General features: G+C 45.2%; 1 protein-coding gene across 1 annotated transcript in view; it reads right to left on the minus strand.

The window, feature by feature from the left end:
• The window catches only part of grik4 (glutamate receptor, ionotropic, kainate 4), a 200,086-nt gene that overhangs the window by 11,394 nt on the left and 171,593 nt on the right, over positions 1 to 17,099 (minus strand). Inside the window, exons 12-14 of the mRNA XM_062561160.1 lie at positions 11,004 to 11,111; positions 4,587 to 4,790; positions 1,246 to 1,359 (exon numbers count right to left, since the gene is read on the minus strand). Coding sequence (XP_062417144.1) covers positions 1,246 to 1,359; positions 4,587 to 4,790; positions 11,004 to 11,111 — 426 coding nt within the window. The remainder of the gene's footprint in view (positions 1 to 1,245; positions 1,360 to 4,586; positions 4,791 to 11,003; positions 11,112 to 17,099) is intronic.

The raw sequence follows: 17,099 nt of genomic DNA on the forward strand, positions 1-17,099 counted from the left end.
AGTGTACACAGAGAGAGAGATTAGAACTAAGGAAATGTGAATAAATACAAACAGGCAGTAGAAATGGTTGATAACTGACGGTAATTAATACTCAACCGGCAGCTTTTAATTGATTGCATTCACCATTCTTATTGATTAGACGTTTTCTTTTAAAGTTTGAAATAAGCAGCAAAGCCCCTTGTAGAAACCACAGATCACTTGTCGTTGGATTAGAGCTAAACGAGTGCAGTGACAGAAATTCAAATATTGAATTTTTGAACCACGTTGAGGGACTACTTTGATTGAGATCTGAGGAAGCGCCAATGGGCAATGAGGGAGTAGAACAAGCATTCATAAACCATGGAGCAACAGCTAAAGACAGACAAAAGGGGGGACACTTGTCTTGTCAGATCCACAGTCCGTACACACAAGGGACGTGGGTTCCATGGCACAACCTCTCGCTGCAACCCGCCAGTCTGCCCCCTCATCCAGAGGTGATTTCTTTTTTTATTTACACTACCTACTGTGAGTGCTCTATTCAGTCCCTCCCTGCTACACCAACTAGTGCTGTGTGGAGATTATGGAAAGGTGAGAAAGAGGAAGATTCAAAGGAGATGGGAGCCAGAAAAAAAGGCCTCTTCTGTGTATCTCCTTGGGTTTTGGTGGAGGACTATTGAGTAATGGGCCAGTGACTCTGCAAACATTTGGCTCTTTTTCCACCTGCACTGCTGCTGATTCAGTTTATCTTGCTCGTGCTTACTCTCTGCAGAGCTTGGAAGGGGCTGCGTGTGTGGTAGGACGGCCAAACCCATGCAGGAAGTTCACAGGGGTAAACGTGCCATCTGGTGTGGGGAGGGGGGCGGGGGCAAAGCAACAGAAGCTGACAATGAGCTAACAGGAGAAGTGAAATGACATGGACACTATTCAAAGTTGAGACTTGCAAGGACAGAATGGACATGATGTTGGTAAGACCGAGACGAAAGACAGACTAAGAGTTGGAGGAGGACAGGAGGAGGTGAGGGTGCAGCCTTGAAAACACTCAGAGGATGCAGGTGAAATAAAGGAGGTAAATGAGGTGATAAGAGGCTGAAGATGGAAGCTTGCCGAAGGATTTGGACGGACCCGAGAGAGACAGACTGTAAGGTCCAAAAGAGAGAAATCGGACAGCCTGCTGCTGGTGCATCACAGGCTGCATCACAGGCTGCGTGAGAGCCAGTTGGATTGGTTGGAGTGCGTGCGCGTGTGTTTGGAGGACTGGCAACTCACCAGGTGGACGCGGTACATGATGCTGATGCCGAGGGTCATGAAGGGCTTGGAGAAGTCAATGACCTTTTCACGCTCTGCCGTGATGGTGAGGCCTGCGACTGCCAGGTCCGCTTTCTGAAACGCAGGGAGCGGGTGCAATCAAGTCTTGTGAACACGCAGTCGAAAGCATGTTGACCACAGCCGTGAGGACGTGGCATCAGTTCATAACCAATCATTTGAGAGCTTGAAAAGATCGCATAACACGTGAGCCCCCTAGATGCTAATTCCCCAGTGGTGACCTTTTTTTTTATTATCTCCTGGCTGTTTGTCCATCTATAGCTCTATCTGGGGTGAGGATAATTGAGCATGTTTGTGTGTTTATGTGTGTGTGTCTTTCTTTGTAGGGCAGAAGAGCGCTAAGGGTAACCATTGTGGCTGGCCAAGGGAACACTGTCAGGACAAATCACTTGACAAAGCAGTAGCACACGTGCGCACGCGCCCACATAGAAATGGCCACTGTACACTGAATACTGGACAGCTTCCTGCTAATAATACAGGCCAGCAAAGTGCAACTACAGGGGATTTTTTCACCTCCCCGAGGAGCAAAGAGTGAAAGCAGCAACGCGTGGCTCTTCGTCTGCTGCAGGAGAACCAGGACGATGGGGGAGACAGAGAGGAATGGGAGGATGTGTTCGGGAGAGGGGAGTGGTTGTGCCGCAGCCCTGCAGACGCCATTTAAAATCCACAAAACACTGTTTGTATCTCCAGGAAAGAGAAGCGGGGAGTGCGACATCCGGCATCCATGAAAACGTAAAAACAGACGTTTGTTTTAATGATTTTCCCAAACCTTCAGAGCAGGTTTGATATGCCACCAGAAGACGTGTACAGCCTCAGCTAGAAGGCCCCAATCCCGCTGGCTGCGTCTGTGCTCCAAGTATTGCGTCCTCCTCTTTAACCTCGCCCCGGCCTCCACTTCCGCACGTAGGCCTACTGTCCCCTGCAGGGTTTGACCTCCCATCACCAGCCGTGCCCGGCCTCCTCCTCGTCCTTTTTCCTGCCTCCGTCGTTAGAGGGTCTGATTGCCTGCTCCCAGTCCCGGGAGGAAGCTGTACGTGCAGAAAACGACCGTCTCGGCAATTCCAACAAAGGAAGTCACTGATCTTTTGAAAAATGAACACACGGTCGTAACAGCCTCTGAAATATTTATGTGAAGATAGAACATTAATAATGATTACTGGATTCCTTTGCCCGCCTGCTGTTATGCCTTCTAGAGTTCATGAAGAAAAAATGCCGGTAATGTTAGCTGTTCAATATTGCATCATAATCGTATCCACTTGCATTCAATCATTTTGGGTAAAAAAAAAAAAAAAGTCTAATTAAAACTTTGAAATGTGAGGGATGAATTAAACATTACCCCCCTAGGATGTAGCATTTTACTTTAGTCTTTGGAGATGCCTCTGTGTTCTCTAACTGCAGCACGGTGGATTAAGGAACCAGGACATCCTGTACTAAGAGTTATAAGTACAGTCAGGATTCCTCCTGGCATGACGTCTCATTGTTAGCTCACGCTGCCTGGACACCCGTCAAACTAATCACCCTCACACAGTGAAATATTGTTCAATCTAAATCATACTGGCAGGGACACTGGTATCTGTTGTCCCGAATAACCTCCGGCCGCCCTCCTTGGCTGCTGCAGAGTAGATATTTCATATCCTTTCAGCTTATCCATTAAACTTGCAACCCGGGCTGTTCCTTTGTTATCTGTCATAATCTTTTTATACTCTGCCATCTTCCCCATCGCCATATAAGCCTTTGCCCAAACAAGCTCAATCCTTTCTGTCCACTATCGAACATCCCACCAGCTATACCCCAATCCAGAGGAAAAAAAATGTCTCTGAAGTGCGTCTTGATTTTTGGTCCCCCCCCCCCCCCCACCACGCGTTGACTTTAACCACGGCACTCGTGAAGGTCGGCCTTCTGCAGGCGACCTAGAGGGGGTGAAGGCGGCGGCAGGCTGTGACATCAGGAAGAGCCGCCACGCCTTGCTTTACATGCGTAATGGCTTTGCCCTCCATTAGCCCACATTATTAAGACGGATCACCTCTTAGGAGCGACTTTTCTCTTCATTCCTTTTTTCCTCTTCAAGACCCAAGCCTTCCCCCCCCCCCCCCCCCCCCCCCCGCCATGCCTCCTTTAATGCTCGGCTCCCTTAAGCCAAAATGACCCTACGCAACTTTCAAAGTTGTCAGATCGCTGTACTGTTAACGCCACACAACTTGCTGTCTTGTAATCGTGGCCACTCGAGTCCTTTTGGGTTTCACGCTACATGACTCTCGGGCGACAAGGGGGCTGCACGCTACAAGACCCGAGAGGAATCCCAGATGAGACCCTTTCGCCACGGATACACACGAAGTGACAGGGAAAATGATACCATATATTATTTTGTAGGGAACACAACATTCTATTCAAAGGACTCCTCAACTTCCATTGTGCTCATGATGGTTGTTGATCGGGTTTTTGTCACACATGTTCACAAAATAGCCCGTTTTGTGAGGAGCTTGCATCTTCTCCCCGTGCCAGCGTGGGTTCTCCCCAAGGTCTCTGGCTTCTTCCCACAGCCCGAAAGAGGCTAATTCACCACGAAGCGCCCGGAGGTGTGGATGGTCGTCTGAGTGAAGCCTCCCGTTGCCCACTTTCAGCTGCAGTTGGATTCAGCTCGTGGGATGCTTTGACTTTGTGTCCTTAGAACAGGGGCCAATTTGTGAACGCAATTGATTTTCCTCTGATGCGAGGTTTAACCAGCAGTTTGACATGCGGCCTTTTTCCAGCAACACAAGTTCTTCGGGCATTTCATCTTTGTCCAAGTCAACTTTGGTCTCTGAGGGATTTAAGAGGTGGGCAGGAAATCTCGGCTGAAGTCGTGTAGGGTGAACTGAGCATTGCATAACCTTATCTGAGGGTTGAGAGCCACAGCGTCGCTGGAGGAGTGGAACACCTCACCCAGAGATTTTACATCAACGACATGGCCCGATGCAGGAGGAGAGTCTCCCAAGGTCAGTTCAGAAGAGCTGACAGGGAACACGCCACCGACGAAATGTGACTGCTTTAGAAAATACCAAAGATGAAAGAACTGCTGAATGAAAAATGTGTGTACAACATGAGGGAAAGCTGCAAGCTGGAAACTCAGCTGAAAGCAGAATGATACTTTTGTTCTATTTGTGTTTATTAAATCCTCAAACAAGTACTTTGGACATTGGTGTGCTCGTATGTGTATATGATGTGATTAAAATTAAAAACCATCATTTATGCCTCTGTGGCTCGTTTAAGAGCCGTGCATGTGTTCTTTTTCCTTTTTTACACACCCTTGATTTGAGCTCTCCAACCATGCCGGTCCACGTTCCATTGGCTCCGGCGACCCCGTATTGTCCGTCCCCCACCAGCCGTATGCGGTACTTGAACTTTAGAGTATCGGCCAGCTCCTTCAACAAGTCCACACAGAAGCCTTCGTAGCGGTCATTGCCCTCCAGCTCCTGGTGGTTCGGACGCAGCATCACATACGGGTTCTCCTGAAAGACACACATGGTTTGCATCGCCAACGGTACTTTATAAACGATAGTGTGACAATGCACGAGACAAGGTCGTACTGTACTGTCACGGTTGTGAAAATGTATGTGGTCTTTTTAAGTGAGGCTAAATGTCAGAATGTATTAGACTTTGATTTGCAGAATTTGTGAGTAACTTTGTATTACTACAGTAAATATCTTTATGACGTTTAACAATTGCTTTGAAGAACTTAATATTTTTGCATTCCCGAAAGAATGGACACACATCTATTTACAACCTGTCTTTTAGAGAACTCCATTCTCCATTCAACAGTTTCTTTATGCATGTCTTGTTCTGTAATGTAATTGACGTTGTGGAGAGATTTAAAGACCCCGGTACTTATATATTTTGGAGCCCCCCTTATTGCTCTGTTTTTCAAACGATGCGACAGTCAACCCGGTGGCCCGGGCTCCACTGCATCATAAAAAAGACGCCCTTATGTACTACTTTGCTGTCACTCTTTTAGTTCTGTTTTTTTTTTATTGTCCCTAATAGAAGCTCTGGTGTTTTAAAACCAAGCTCATGTGCTTATGCCAGATATATAGTAGCTCACAAATCTTAGTTTTACCACCAGCTTGTTCGGGGGATTGTCGGCTATACTTTGTGTGTTGACAGAAATATGCACAGCGGGGTGCGTGTAATTCACTACACTCATGTGCAAAAGTCATCAAAGGCGCCGTGACAGCTTCCAGGAGGGTGAATCATTAGCAGTGGTGCATATTTTCAGAACTGGAATCGAATTGAAATAGTTTCGTCATCTCCACAGCTGGAAATAGTTATTTGTACGGTTGCTGGCTGACTGGCAATTGATTTGCCTCACAGCAAAAGCCACAAAAATAGTATGTCTACTGAAATCATCAACATTTGAGAACTTGGTGCACCATCAGGGGGCTAAACTGTTACTGTGACTTTCCCTGTTATCATAGGAACCACTTTGGCTGTATACAGAGGTCGGGGACGGGGAGTTCAGTTTGCCTTCTTTTTGCTGCATCACTGGAACAGTTGAGTTCATAGCGTGTAAAGTCCAAACCTGCCTCCTAGAAATCACATTCATAATATAGGAATTTAATTTTATAATTAAATTTGGCTTGTAAAATAAATTGTTGCCTGGATCATAATCACAAGTAACATTGAGCTATTCACTTCACATAGATTGATGTTTTTTGTCTATTCTCGGGAATTATTGCCATTAATATTAAGGGTATCATGTAGTTAGGCCCTAAGACCCCTTTTGTCCTCTAAGAAGTAAACAAGAGTAGACAAAATGCTTTTAAAGCTTTCAGATAGTTAGGGAGGCAATGTGTAAATCTTTCAAATGAAATCCGTTTGTCAGTACCTTGACGCCTCAAAACCGCCACACCTCACTGGCCTCCCATCAGCCTTACATCATGTCCATGCATCGTGTTTCAGCACACATGGGGCACAATATAAATGCTAATTTCATAGCTCACAGACAGCTGAAGCTCTTCAAAAACCGACCCGCAGTCAAGACAGACTGCAGTGACATTATTTTACGCCTTCCTTTGCTTTTTATGCTGTAAATGTTTGGCCCATCACCTGATCCGGGCCAGAGGGACAGGGAAGTAATACACAAACCCGCTACAGTCATTTAACAGCTCTTAACAAGAACTAGACAGAGACCCTGTAGGGTCCCACGATTAATGTGTCTGTGTCCACTAAAAGCTGAATTCATTAATTCATTAATTAATTTGCAGCTTATTATTGATATATATGTGAATGGCAAAGGGATTTTATATTTAAACAAATAGCTGCATGCATTAGCTAGCTCAATCTCTTGAACTAAGGCTGTAAATTGTCCTCCATCCTTCTGTTGTGACCTTGTTCAATTCCATCAATCACACCAGTAAAAACCCTACAGCAATCAATACCACAGGTACTCCTCCCCTCCTTTTCTTTGTCACTTTTCCTTGGTTTCAATTGGTCTCTTTCATGCTGTGATCCCATTTCTCAGCTGTAAGCGTAAACCTTCCAAATGTGCCCCAATTTATTTCCTATTACACTGTATGTGAATGACGCCGGCTGACAGGAAACAAAAAAAATGGACCCACGCTGCTAGCATTGCAATTCTTCTTCTTAAAAAAAAGTCATTAAAAAAGGGCCGGCCAAATGTGGATGTTAATTAGAACTGTGCACTACTGCTATTTAAAGCTGATATATTTTTCCTGCAGTCCATACCAATCCAAACATTTTATATTGACCATTAAAAGACGGGGAACCAGTTGAGACCTACATCATGAAAATGACTATATACAGGAATATAAAGTCTATGCAGGTGTATGGAAGTGCTGTGTTCCATGAAGGCAAAAATCCCAAGGAAATCCCATCCACCTTATTTTGCACACCACAGCAAAACAGCAATAAAGCTTTAAAGAAATGCAGACTATTAAAGCAGCTCTCATTCCCAGGCCACGAGGAGTCTGGTTGTGGACTGATAACTTGGGAGGAAGAAGCACACACTTCTGCACAAGGAAGGACGCGTACACGCGCGCACACACACATACACACACATACGCAGCGCGCCAGGTGCACCGGTGGGTGTTGATCCCATTCAACTTCAGACATCACGGTGGAGTTTCCCCTTTTAATAACCTCGGGGTGTTCAAGATGTCTTCAAACAACCCTCCGTGCTTTCCTCAACTGTTTTTTTATCCTTAAAAACTTGCTCTCCAGAGCCCAGCAAACTGGAGATATAATTCTCTCACTAGGGTTCGGTTGTTCTGTTTGAAGAAAGGACTCAGACGCTCCCAACAATCCTCGGAAAAATACTAGGTCATGAGAAAAAGGGCCTGGTCATTTACATTTGGAAAAAATAAGTACACATAAACTTTAAGAAAGGGGGACAGATGTTGCGTCTGTAGGTGCAGATTCAGGTGCACACGCACAGGGGGCCTGCCTCTAAATCCGCCGCACTGTTTGCTTTAATAAATTACAGGTAGCGTGGAAACCGGAGGAAAGGAACACAAGAATTGTAGTCCACAAAGAACGAACCATAAGTAGGTCTCAGGTATATAAACAAAGAAAATGGGGTAAATTAGTGGTATTTAGGAGCATAATTAAATGAGGGATGTATCGTGTTACGACCAAAGGATGTTTAACGATTTGCTCAAGATGTAATAACTGCATGAAATTGCCAAAAGCTATTGAAAAAGGTTTGTTAAATGATGTGTGTGTGTGTGTGTGTGTGTGTGCGTGAGGACATGGTAGCAACATGCTCAGGCGAGTTAAGAATCCTACATTGTTTGTGTGCATAGAGGGAGGTGGGGGCTTGGTGGCCCCATGTATGTATCGATGTGAATGTGTGTATTTATTGGATAGTGGTCGTGGTCACCTTTTGCAAGCACCACTAATGGTTGTATCGGACGCCATTATACTTGATTGGAAGTCGAGTTATTCCTTATTGATGCTCCCTGACTCCAGTTAATATTGGAGTCATAAATTGGATGAGGTGTCTTATCATCACCATCATTATCATCATCATCATCTCTGAGCCACCAGCTCCACTTAAAAAACATTGCCTTATTTATAACTTGGGTAATGTGATCAAAAAGGAACAGCTCTAATTAACTCTGTTGAGGCTCTCTTTAGAATTCGTTTCAACCCGTGTCTTGAGTGTCCACTAGGGATCAGATCTCACTTTCCCGATATGCAAATAAAGAGCAAAATGCAAAAACAGAAAGCTTGAGGCAGTATGCCAAAATCAAAACAGTATAGATTCGGAGTCTTCCTTGGAATAGTCCCGGCTTAACACAAAAATATACACTTATTTTATATCTCCATGGGCTTTTAGGGTAATTTGTCGCCTGATATCGCTCTTTAAAACAATTGGCACCGGGATGGGTGTGTACTGTACTTCGGCTAACTCACACACTGGTACAAGAAGGTGTACATTTTTAAACTGAATAGCATTCACAGTCGTACTAAGAGCTGTCCTGTTGTGACCGGATCATCCATGCATATCAAAGCCATCTTTGAACAGGGCTGATAAGTATATAGGTATATATATGAAATAGAAAAAACATAATACCACAACTACTGTGCTTCTTTTATTACGACAGTGTCTTTGGGCCTCCATCATATAAGATTTGTTCTTCAGGAGAAGCTGCATCCACTAAAATTCTCATATTAAAATCTATTTCTTCTGTATAAACACAGTTTAGTTGTGCAGAGTAATGTCTAGTTGTTCTACTATTATCTAACATATTTCGCTAATCTTTTATATATTACATTAGTTTAAAGCAATTTTAAGTTTGAAAACCCTACATAAATCACACTTCATAATTATGTTAACTTCATCCTGTTGACTCTGTAGATTTATTGGTTAATAAAATTCTGAGTGTATTCATATAGCCCTAACAATATAGTCATTTATAAAAATTGGCTATTGATATAATAAAATATGAGCATCTTACATTATTTGAGACCCCCGTTGCAGTAATTGATGGCTTTGCTGAGGCGAGACCATTTCTCCTTTATTTCAGTGACAGTACGACCCTCAGATGGAAATGGTATTAAACATACCTATTATTTTCTCCCATTCCCAGGCCTTAACAGGTCCCTTAATTCTTCCGCTGATGCAGTAAAGAATATGAAAGGTCTATCACATTTATGGCCTTCATGGATCTCAGGAAGCATTACTTCAGTATGGGACACGTGGGGCGGGGCGCGTAGCCTCATACCGTATTATTGCGGCATTTATGTTATTTTTAACAATTCTCATGGCAGGTAAGCACAGGTGGTATTCAACATGTTTACGATGGTCTTTGACACAGTTATTTGAAGTAGTAGTAGTAATAGTAGTAAGCAGCGCACTCGTTTCAGACCACTGAACAACAAAAAAAAGAGGGAGAGAAAGTAAAGAGAGAAATACCAAAATCTTCTTGCTCAGCTCAATCACTGTTTACAAAAACAAATGGTTTTTGGCCTGGCAGTAAAGTGATAATCAATACCGTGACATCCCCCCCCCCATGCCGGGGAAAATGAAGTGGGAAGATGACAGCCCTGCGTAGGCGGAACGAAGCCGCCCTGTGAAGGCCAGGTTAACAATGTCAAGTGTGCACATAAACACACACACACAAGGTACAAACACAAGTTGCCACATTAAAGAGAGCTTTCCGTGAATGCTGTAGCAATCACACACAAACACACGCAGTCTCCCAGGCCAGTGCTGCAGGTAAGGAATTCTCATGGAGGCTTTCGGCTGCGGCTCGCCCCCCTCCCCCCCCGCGCCCACAAGCGAGATAACAGCGACATGGCAATCACACCATGATGAATGAGCTGTGATAGGCGCCGAAAATTGCTCCTTGGTGGCTTCTGGAGTTTGGTCCCGGGACTCTATATCTCCAAAGTGAAATCAGAGCTGTGTGCTTGGCCAATTCTTTCTTTCACACGGCTTTCCGTTGTGAAAATATTGCCTCATTTGTACTCCCCCCCCTCGGCCCAAACAAACACACACGCACGCACACACACCCACACCTCCAACCCCCCTCCCCCCCCCCCTTCCGCTTTCCCTCCAGTGTGAAATGAACCGTTCCATCTGAATCCCAATAAGCCTCAATGAGACCAGTGAGTTGTTCAGTGGCGAAATCCGGCAAAATGTCCTTCCCTCATTCCCACAGCTCCTCAGCCGATAAGCCAATGCCAGAATAACCCATTGGGCCAATTGCCACTGCTTACAAGCTACTTGGTATCTTATCGCCTGATTCATCGGCGAGGAGGAGGAGGAGGAGGAGGAGCTGGGCGAGGCACAGGTCTGTGTGTGCGACTGTCCGTTTGTGTGCATCGAGGGAAGAAGAGAGACATGGAACGCATGCAGCGGACTGAGAGGCTGAAAGGTTTCGTGTAGTGCCGAGAGGAATGCATCACTATTTTGTTGGTATGAAAAGCACCGGAGAACAGAAAAGGGGAGCTTAGAAGCAGCATTGCATCCTTTTTACTACTGACACATCTTACTTTAAAACAGGTGGCTAATTAATTGATGAGCAAGTAACTAGATCAGTTAAGAATATCTTAACTGTACCACATAGTCATACCTATTTACGCTATGCTGTCAATTTGTAATTTATAAGCTTTTAAGGATTCAAAAATGAGCAGGTGAAGTGACGCCGAGCGCTGCTGACGTGCACGTAGAGCATCGGCCCGCGAACCGTCCCACTTACTAGTATTGTTGTGATGGTCAGAGTGGTGTTGAAGAGGGTGTCCGTCACATTGATTGATGGAAGTTTTCTCTCCATGGACAATCCATCTTCAGAGTGCCACAGGCCAATCTGCAAGAGTGCGCACGCACACACGCACACACACACACACACACACACACACGGATACACACACACACACACACACGCACACAGATCAGTCAGCTGGAAAAGGCCCCAAAAAAACAATCTCTACTTAATCACCTCCTCATTCTCAAAAGGAACCCTCCTTCTGACCTTCTCAGTGGACAGATCAGGCAGGGTGATGGTTAGAGAAAGCAAGGCTGGGCGTGCGTGTGGCTCCTGGAGGAGCGAACACGGGGCCCGTGTTCAATCAGAGGCAACAGAATGCATTCATTAAACCAATTACCGGCAAATCCTGTGGCGCAGAGCCACATTTTCATTTGCATTACGGCTCGAGTCGGGATTCCTGTCTTTCCCGCTCTCTCGTCCCCTTTCGAAGGCGTCTCCGACATCTCCGTTTTCATTAATCCATTCGCTCGAACCAAGTCCGATCGTCGAGACCAAGGCGACGGTCTCTGCAGACCGGGGCGTCTACTTTGCCTCCCGGTGCTCTGACTGGCAAATTACTCTTCTCACCTCCATTATACTTAATGAGAGAAAGAAAACGTGGCGATTTGTACGCTCTGAACTTGATGTATTTACAAGGCTCCTCTAATGGTTGTAAAAACTCTGCAAACAGCAGAGCTTGTTAAAATCAGCACAAGCACACGATAAATGGAAAAATTCTGTTGTTGAGGAAAATGTGGAGTGTTTTTCTTATGACTCATGGCAACAGTACTTTGACTTTTTCAGTGCGAACCAATTTGTCTCTGCTGTTCTACTGCACAAGATTGGTATTATTCACATTTAAAATTGCAATGCATTTTTTCTGATGATAACCTGGTCAGTGTTACGTAACACAGGGGCAACTCAAAGGGCATAACTATCATTATAACAACTCGACTTCTCATTTTGCCTTTACAAGTTGTGTTTATGCAGCCGGTGGAGAAAAATGCAATTTCACTGACAATAACAAACGAGCATTGTATTTTTTATTGCACTGGGATAACTTTGAGATAAATCAAAAGCAAGGCCATACATGCATACTGTGTTCCTGCTAGTGTACACTATATGTGTTATAACTATAAGAACGTGGATCACTGAGAACCAAATGATAATCATTCAAAACACACCGGTTGGTCATTCACTGTCCTCATTATGTAAACATTGCCATCCCCGTCTTGAAGGCTGTAGATGTAATATCCCTTATTGTAATAATCACACTGCGTCCATTATGAATATTATATAGGAGGAATAAATGAGGAAATACAACATCTAACTTAGCCGTCATACATTCTTGGTGTTGATGTCGCTGGAATGAGTTTGCTGATTACATGCAAGAACCTTTTGGGACATTCATGGTGTTTGAAGAGCAGAACTGCAGATCAGAGATTGAAGTCTGATAATACGAGAAAATCTCCAGTAAACAAAAGCTTCCCTTTATTTGTCATAGTTTGTTTCAAGGCTAAGTTGCCAAAAATTCTCAAAAGGTTAAAACCCATTCATGTTGATCAGAGCCTGCGTTTGTAGGCTGTTTAACTACTCCCCTCACACTGATGATACATTCTCATGCCTGGTATGAAAAACCAGAGGGAAGAGAAAGCTTGCGGAATCAAACACTTCCTTTGAGAGTATGATGAAAAAGATCTGGCCTCCCATTTCCTCTGGTGTACTTGTTGGGGGAAACGGCACCTTGCACACACCAAAGGAGCCATCAATCCGCACAACCCACAACAGCCTGCACACTCCGCCGCCCTCAAGGAACAGAGACGGAGAATGTGTGAACACGCTGTGGAACCACCAAAAAGGAACCTGAAAATCAGAGTGAGCAATCACACGGCAGAGGCGGCGGTGGGAGGTTAGTCTGAGGCTCGGGTCGGGCTCAGCGGGCGTCCCCTGAAGTCTGAGCATGGGGCGACGACTGCGAGCGCAACGGGACGGGCCGGCATTATGACTGCTGGCCCGGAACGGGAGGTGGAGAGAGAGGAGGGAGAGGCAGGCGAGAGAGCCGTGAGCAGGGAAGGAGGAGAAACAGATGCTGGTGGGGAAGGAAACGGCCATTTGGTGCCCGTGCCGTCAATTCTCTTTGAGCTGCAGGGGGTGAAAATAGATCTGTACTCTAAGCGGCGCGGTAAGGGAGATTTATACGTAAGCTAATGTTCACGCTACTGAGTTATTTATCAAGAAGACTGGAATCCTTTAATACTATAATAGATTTTTGCCAGAATTCCTGCAAAACATTTTTTCTTTTCTTTACTGTTGATTTGTGTCATGAACATGGGAGGCTACTTGTTGCATAGCATACATGGGGTGAAAAGATGACAACACAGTGTCTGAAAGTGGGAAATACACCAACAAACAAGTGATGAAGCTGATGAAATATTCGTCACAGCTGCCATTCATTTAAGGGCCCAAAAAATACATCAGTAATCTCATCCATCTCTGTGCATCACAGCACATTCTATAATAAATGTTTAAAGTTGTAGAAACTCTAAAGTGAAGGGACCTCTAACCGTTAAAAGCATCAAATCTGGTGAATCAACACCATTGAAACATTTCACAAAACCTCATTATTAACCGCAGCACAACCCAAGAATCTATTGGACTCCTAAGCCTTAATTATTGAGAGAGGACTCTGCACATTCCCATATACGACTCTCTTTGTTAACAATATAAAAGGTGGTAAGTGGATGTTTCTCCTTTGCAGTGCCATTCATTTGGGATTCAGACTGCAATTACAGCAGGTAAACAGCCGTGCAGTAGGCCAAAACCACTGAATCTAGGAAGCAAATTCAAACAAAGTTTAGATGGTTGATGAGCTCTGTGCACTATTTATTTTACTGAGTAGCAGCGAGGCAGGAAGAAGAATATTGAATAATAAGAGAAAGGGGAAAAGCAGAGGAGAAAAAGGAAAAGGCCGAGAGAAGGAGGAAGAGGCAGAGGACTGTCAATCACTTACTGAGTAGGTGCGGTGAGGCTGGCAAGCGGCAAGAAAATCAATGAGAAAGTATGAGGAGCAGCCATCTAGGGAGGCAGAACATAAGGCGAAGAGAACAAGAGACAGAGACAGAGAAGAAGCACAGACAACGCGAGCGGGAGAGAAAGAGAGAGAGAGTTTATGCAAAATAAAGAGTGAGAGAGCGATGAAAAAGGGCGAGGCGGTGGGGGAAAGGGACAACAAGTGGAGCGTCGCCCCCCTGTGAGGGATTACTCAGGGTTCATTCTCCAAACCATGCAGCGCGAGGGGTGAGATTAGGGCCGCTGCTCGTCGAGGCGTCAGGATTGGCTGGTTTGCCCGTCAGAGGACGTGCCGCGCGCAGACGTGGTGGGTGGAGCGTGCGACGCCGTGACGGACGACAAGCCGCAGTGACAGACACATTCATCAAAAATAAGAGAAGGAAGAGCCTCCATTATCAAGCATAATGTCACACAGCCCATTGACACCGAGGCTAAACCATCCAGGTGTCACGGCGGTGCAAATGAGTCTGAGGCAAAACACACATATCTGTGTGTGTGTGTGTGTGTGTGTGTGTGTGTGTGGCTGTGTAAATTGCAGTCGAGCAAAATATCTCCACAGGCCTCCCAGAACGGACTTGTGTTGCTCTTTTAGCACCGTTATGCTGCATCAGCGTGACAGAAATATGCTGAGGAACATGCTGTTTCTACCCGTCTTGCGGACATTTACCTCCGCTTGAATCCGCCACCGTAGAGAGGACAGCTTTTTAAAGCACATCAAATCTGTCCCACCAAAAGCCTGCGTGCGTGTAACCATTAGGCCCGGGCTTCTCTATGGAACGGTGAGCGAGAAAAAAAAAAAGGGGGGTCCGTCTCAGAGCGGAAAGCGCCTCTCTGGTGTGACTCATCTGCGTAGGCGGACCTCCGGCGCTGGACGGACACAGGCGGTGGTCGGGCACTGCCGCGGAGGAACGGGAGGATTAGGAGAAGCGCGCACAGCGCTGATTGAAGACAAAGGAGCTCTACGGACTCGTTGGGATAAACGTTGTATCGTTTCCTGCCGGTCGATAAGTTTCTCACCCGTGGCAAGTGAAGAAAAGCAAGCGGGGGAAAAGGTTGACATGGCAACAGTTTTAAAAAGTGTTATTCCATGAAGTCTACAGTGTGTACGCTACTGAAAACAAAACACACAAATTCCTAAATGTGATTTTTTCAAAAGCTATTCAGTCTACTCATTATTTGGACTTATGGCGAATAATGACGCTGCTTGTTGAAATCCCAGTAATGAGACCCAAGCTCGGAGTCGGAGAGAAGGTCTTTTGAATGTCAAAGCCGATCTTCAAAGCAGCACAGCATGTCCAACAAGGGCAGAGTCCCCGTTTGAGCAGGGATCAAACAATGGATGCCCTCATCCAGCCTGCCCACCCCGTCTCTACTGAGCGGCCAAATGTCTCCGTACTCCAGCAAAACATGTCAGCGGAAACGTACTCCAAACTCTGAGCGAGGCCTTTGGGTTGTGTTCCAATCCCAAATTGCTCATTACCACGGCTCATTACCCAATCCTAACCAGCTTTTCTACGGTTGGGTCTTTTTTCTTCTGAAAGTTTAGAATGAAGATACAACGTTATGAATTGAAAAAAAGGACGTCGGGCGCGTCGACGTGACACAATTCACAGCAGCTCAAAAGGAATAACGTTAGTAATGTGTACCTCCTGTGGAGGCCAAGGGTGGGTTTAGCCAAAATACCAAAAACTGCATTGTATGTGATTATTTGCTGATATGTGTTTTGTTCTCTTACTTCGCTGCAAACGTTTGACGCAAGCTAATGTAAAATTGTTGACCCCGACATTGTTGATCACCCTGAATGTGAGATCACAAGGGAATCCATTCAAACAGAGTGACAGCGTGAACCGGCGTACGCGGGAAAACAAATAAAACAATATCTATGAGGTTACAATGCACCTACGTGAGTCTCGGTAGGATCTCAAGGGTGCATTGTGCAGCCTCATAAAAACAGAGACACAAGAGGCAAACTCAAAGGCACACAGGCTCAGAGGCACTCACGCACATACACAGACATTTGCATCTACATGCATATTACACAAATACACACATTCAAAGACGCGGGCGCTCGCACACACACACACACACACACACACACACACCCAGCCAAGCAACCCGTACACAGTCTCACCCAGCCTTGAAATCCGTTAAGACTGGGGATCTTGCAAAACAGCTCATCCATTTTGCTTTTGATCTATTCCCCATCTCCAGCCTGCAAAGTGCAAACTGAGAAAAACAAAAGAGGAAAGGGGACTGCTGTACGTCTCCGAGAGACCAAACAAAGAAGGAAACTAGACACACACGGAGGACGCCGGTGATGCGAGTGTTTGCCTCGGCAAATTCAATTTGAATTTCAATACGTAAATTCCATTTTTAGAACAGGGAAGATCATTTTGATGGCACTGACGTTTGATGATTGCAAAGGACTGCATTCATTTCTGGCTCTGATCCGATGCAGTTTGGAAGTTTTTGGCTACAATTCAATATGCTCTGCCTTGACTGACACACCCACTCTGCCTCCGATTCGCGTAACACTGATGTGTTTTGGAAACGCGGAGGAGAAGGCAGTTGCATCCAATGCTCGTCTTCGACCGGCTTAGGATTCCTTCCGTTTTGAGTGAATCGAGGAAAAAAAATAAAAAAGCAGAGCGCTCTTGAGGGAGAATATGTCAAAAGACGAGTAATATGTCTTGTAAGCAACGCTGCCCAGCTTTCCCCTAGTCCCATACATTTAAATCAGCAGCCCTATCATGCAGCTGACAGTCTCCAGCACTGTTACACTCCTGCTGGAAATGACTGTGAATGCAAATCTGAGAAAGAAAAAAAAAACCCAACCAAGTCAGATGGTATTAACCTGTACGGTATATGCATGCTAATGTTGCAAAGATTTGTATTCTTTACCAAACCCGTTTATCTCAGAGCACACATTATACTTAAAAATAAATAGATTCAATTACGTTGATCAAAGGGTGATTAGTG

The sequence above is a fragment of the Pungitius pungitius genome, chromosome 3, assembly GCF_949316345.1.
Source record: "Pungitius pungitius chromosome 3, fPunPun2.1, whole genome shotgun sequence".
Lineage (NCBI taxonomy): Eukaryota > Metazoa > Chordata > Actinopteri > Perciformes > Gasterosteidae > Pungitius > Pungitius pungitius.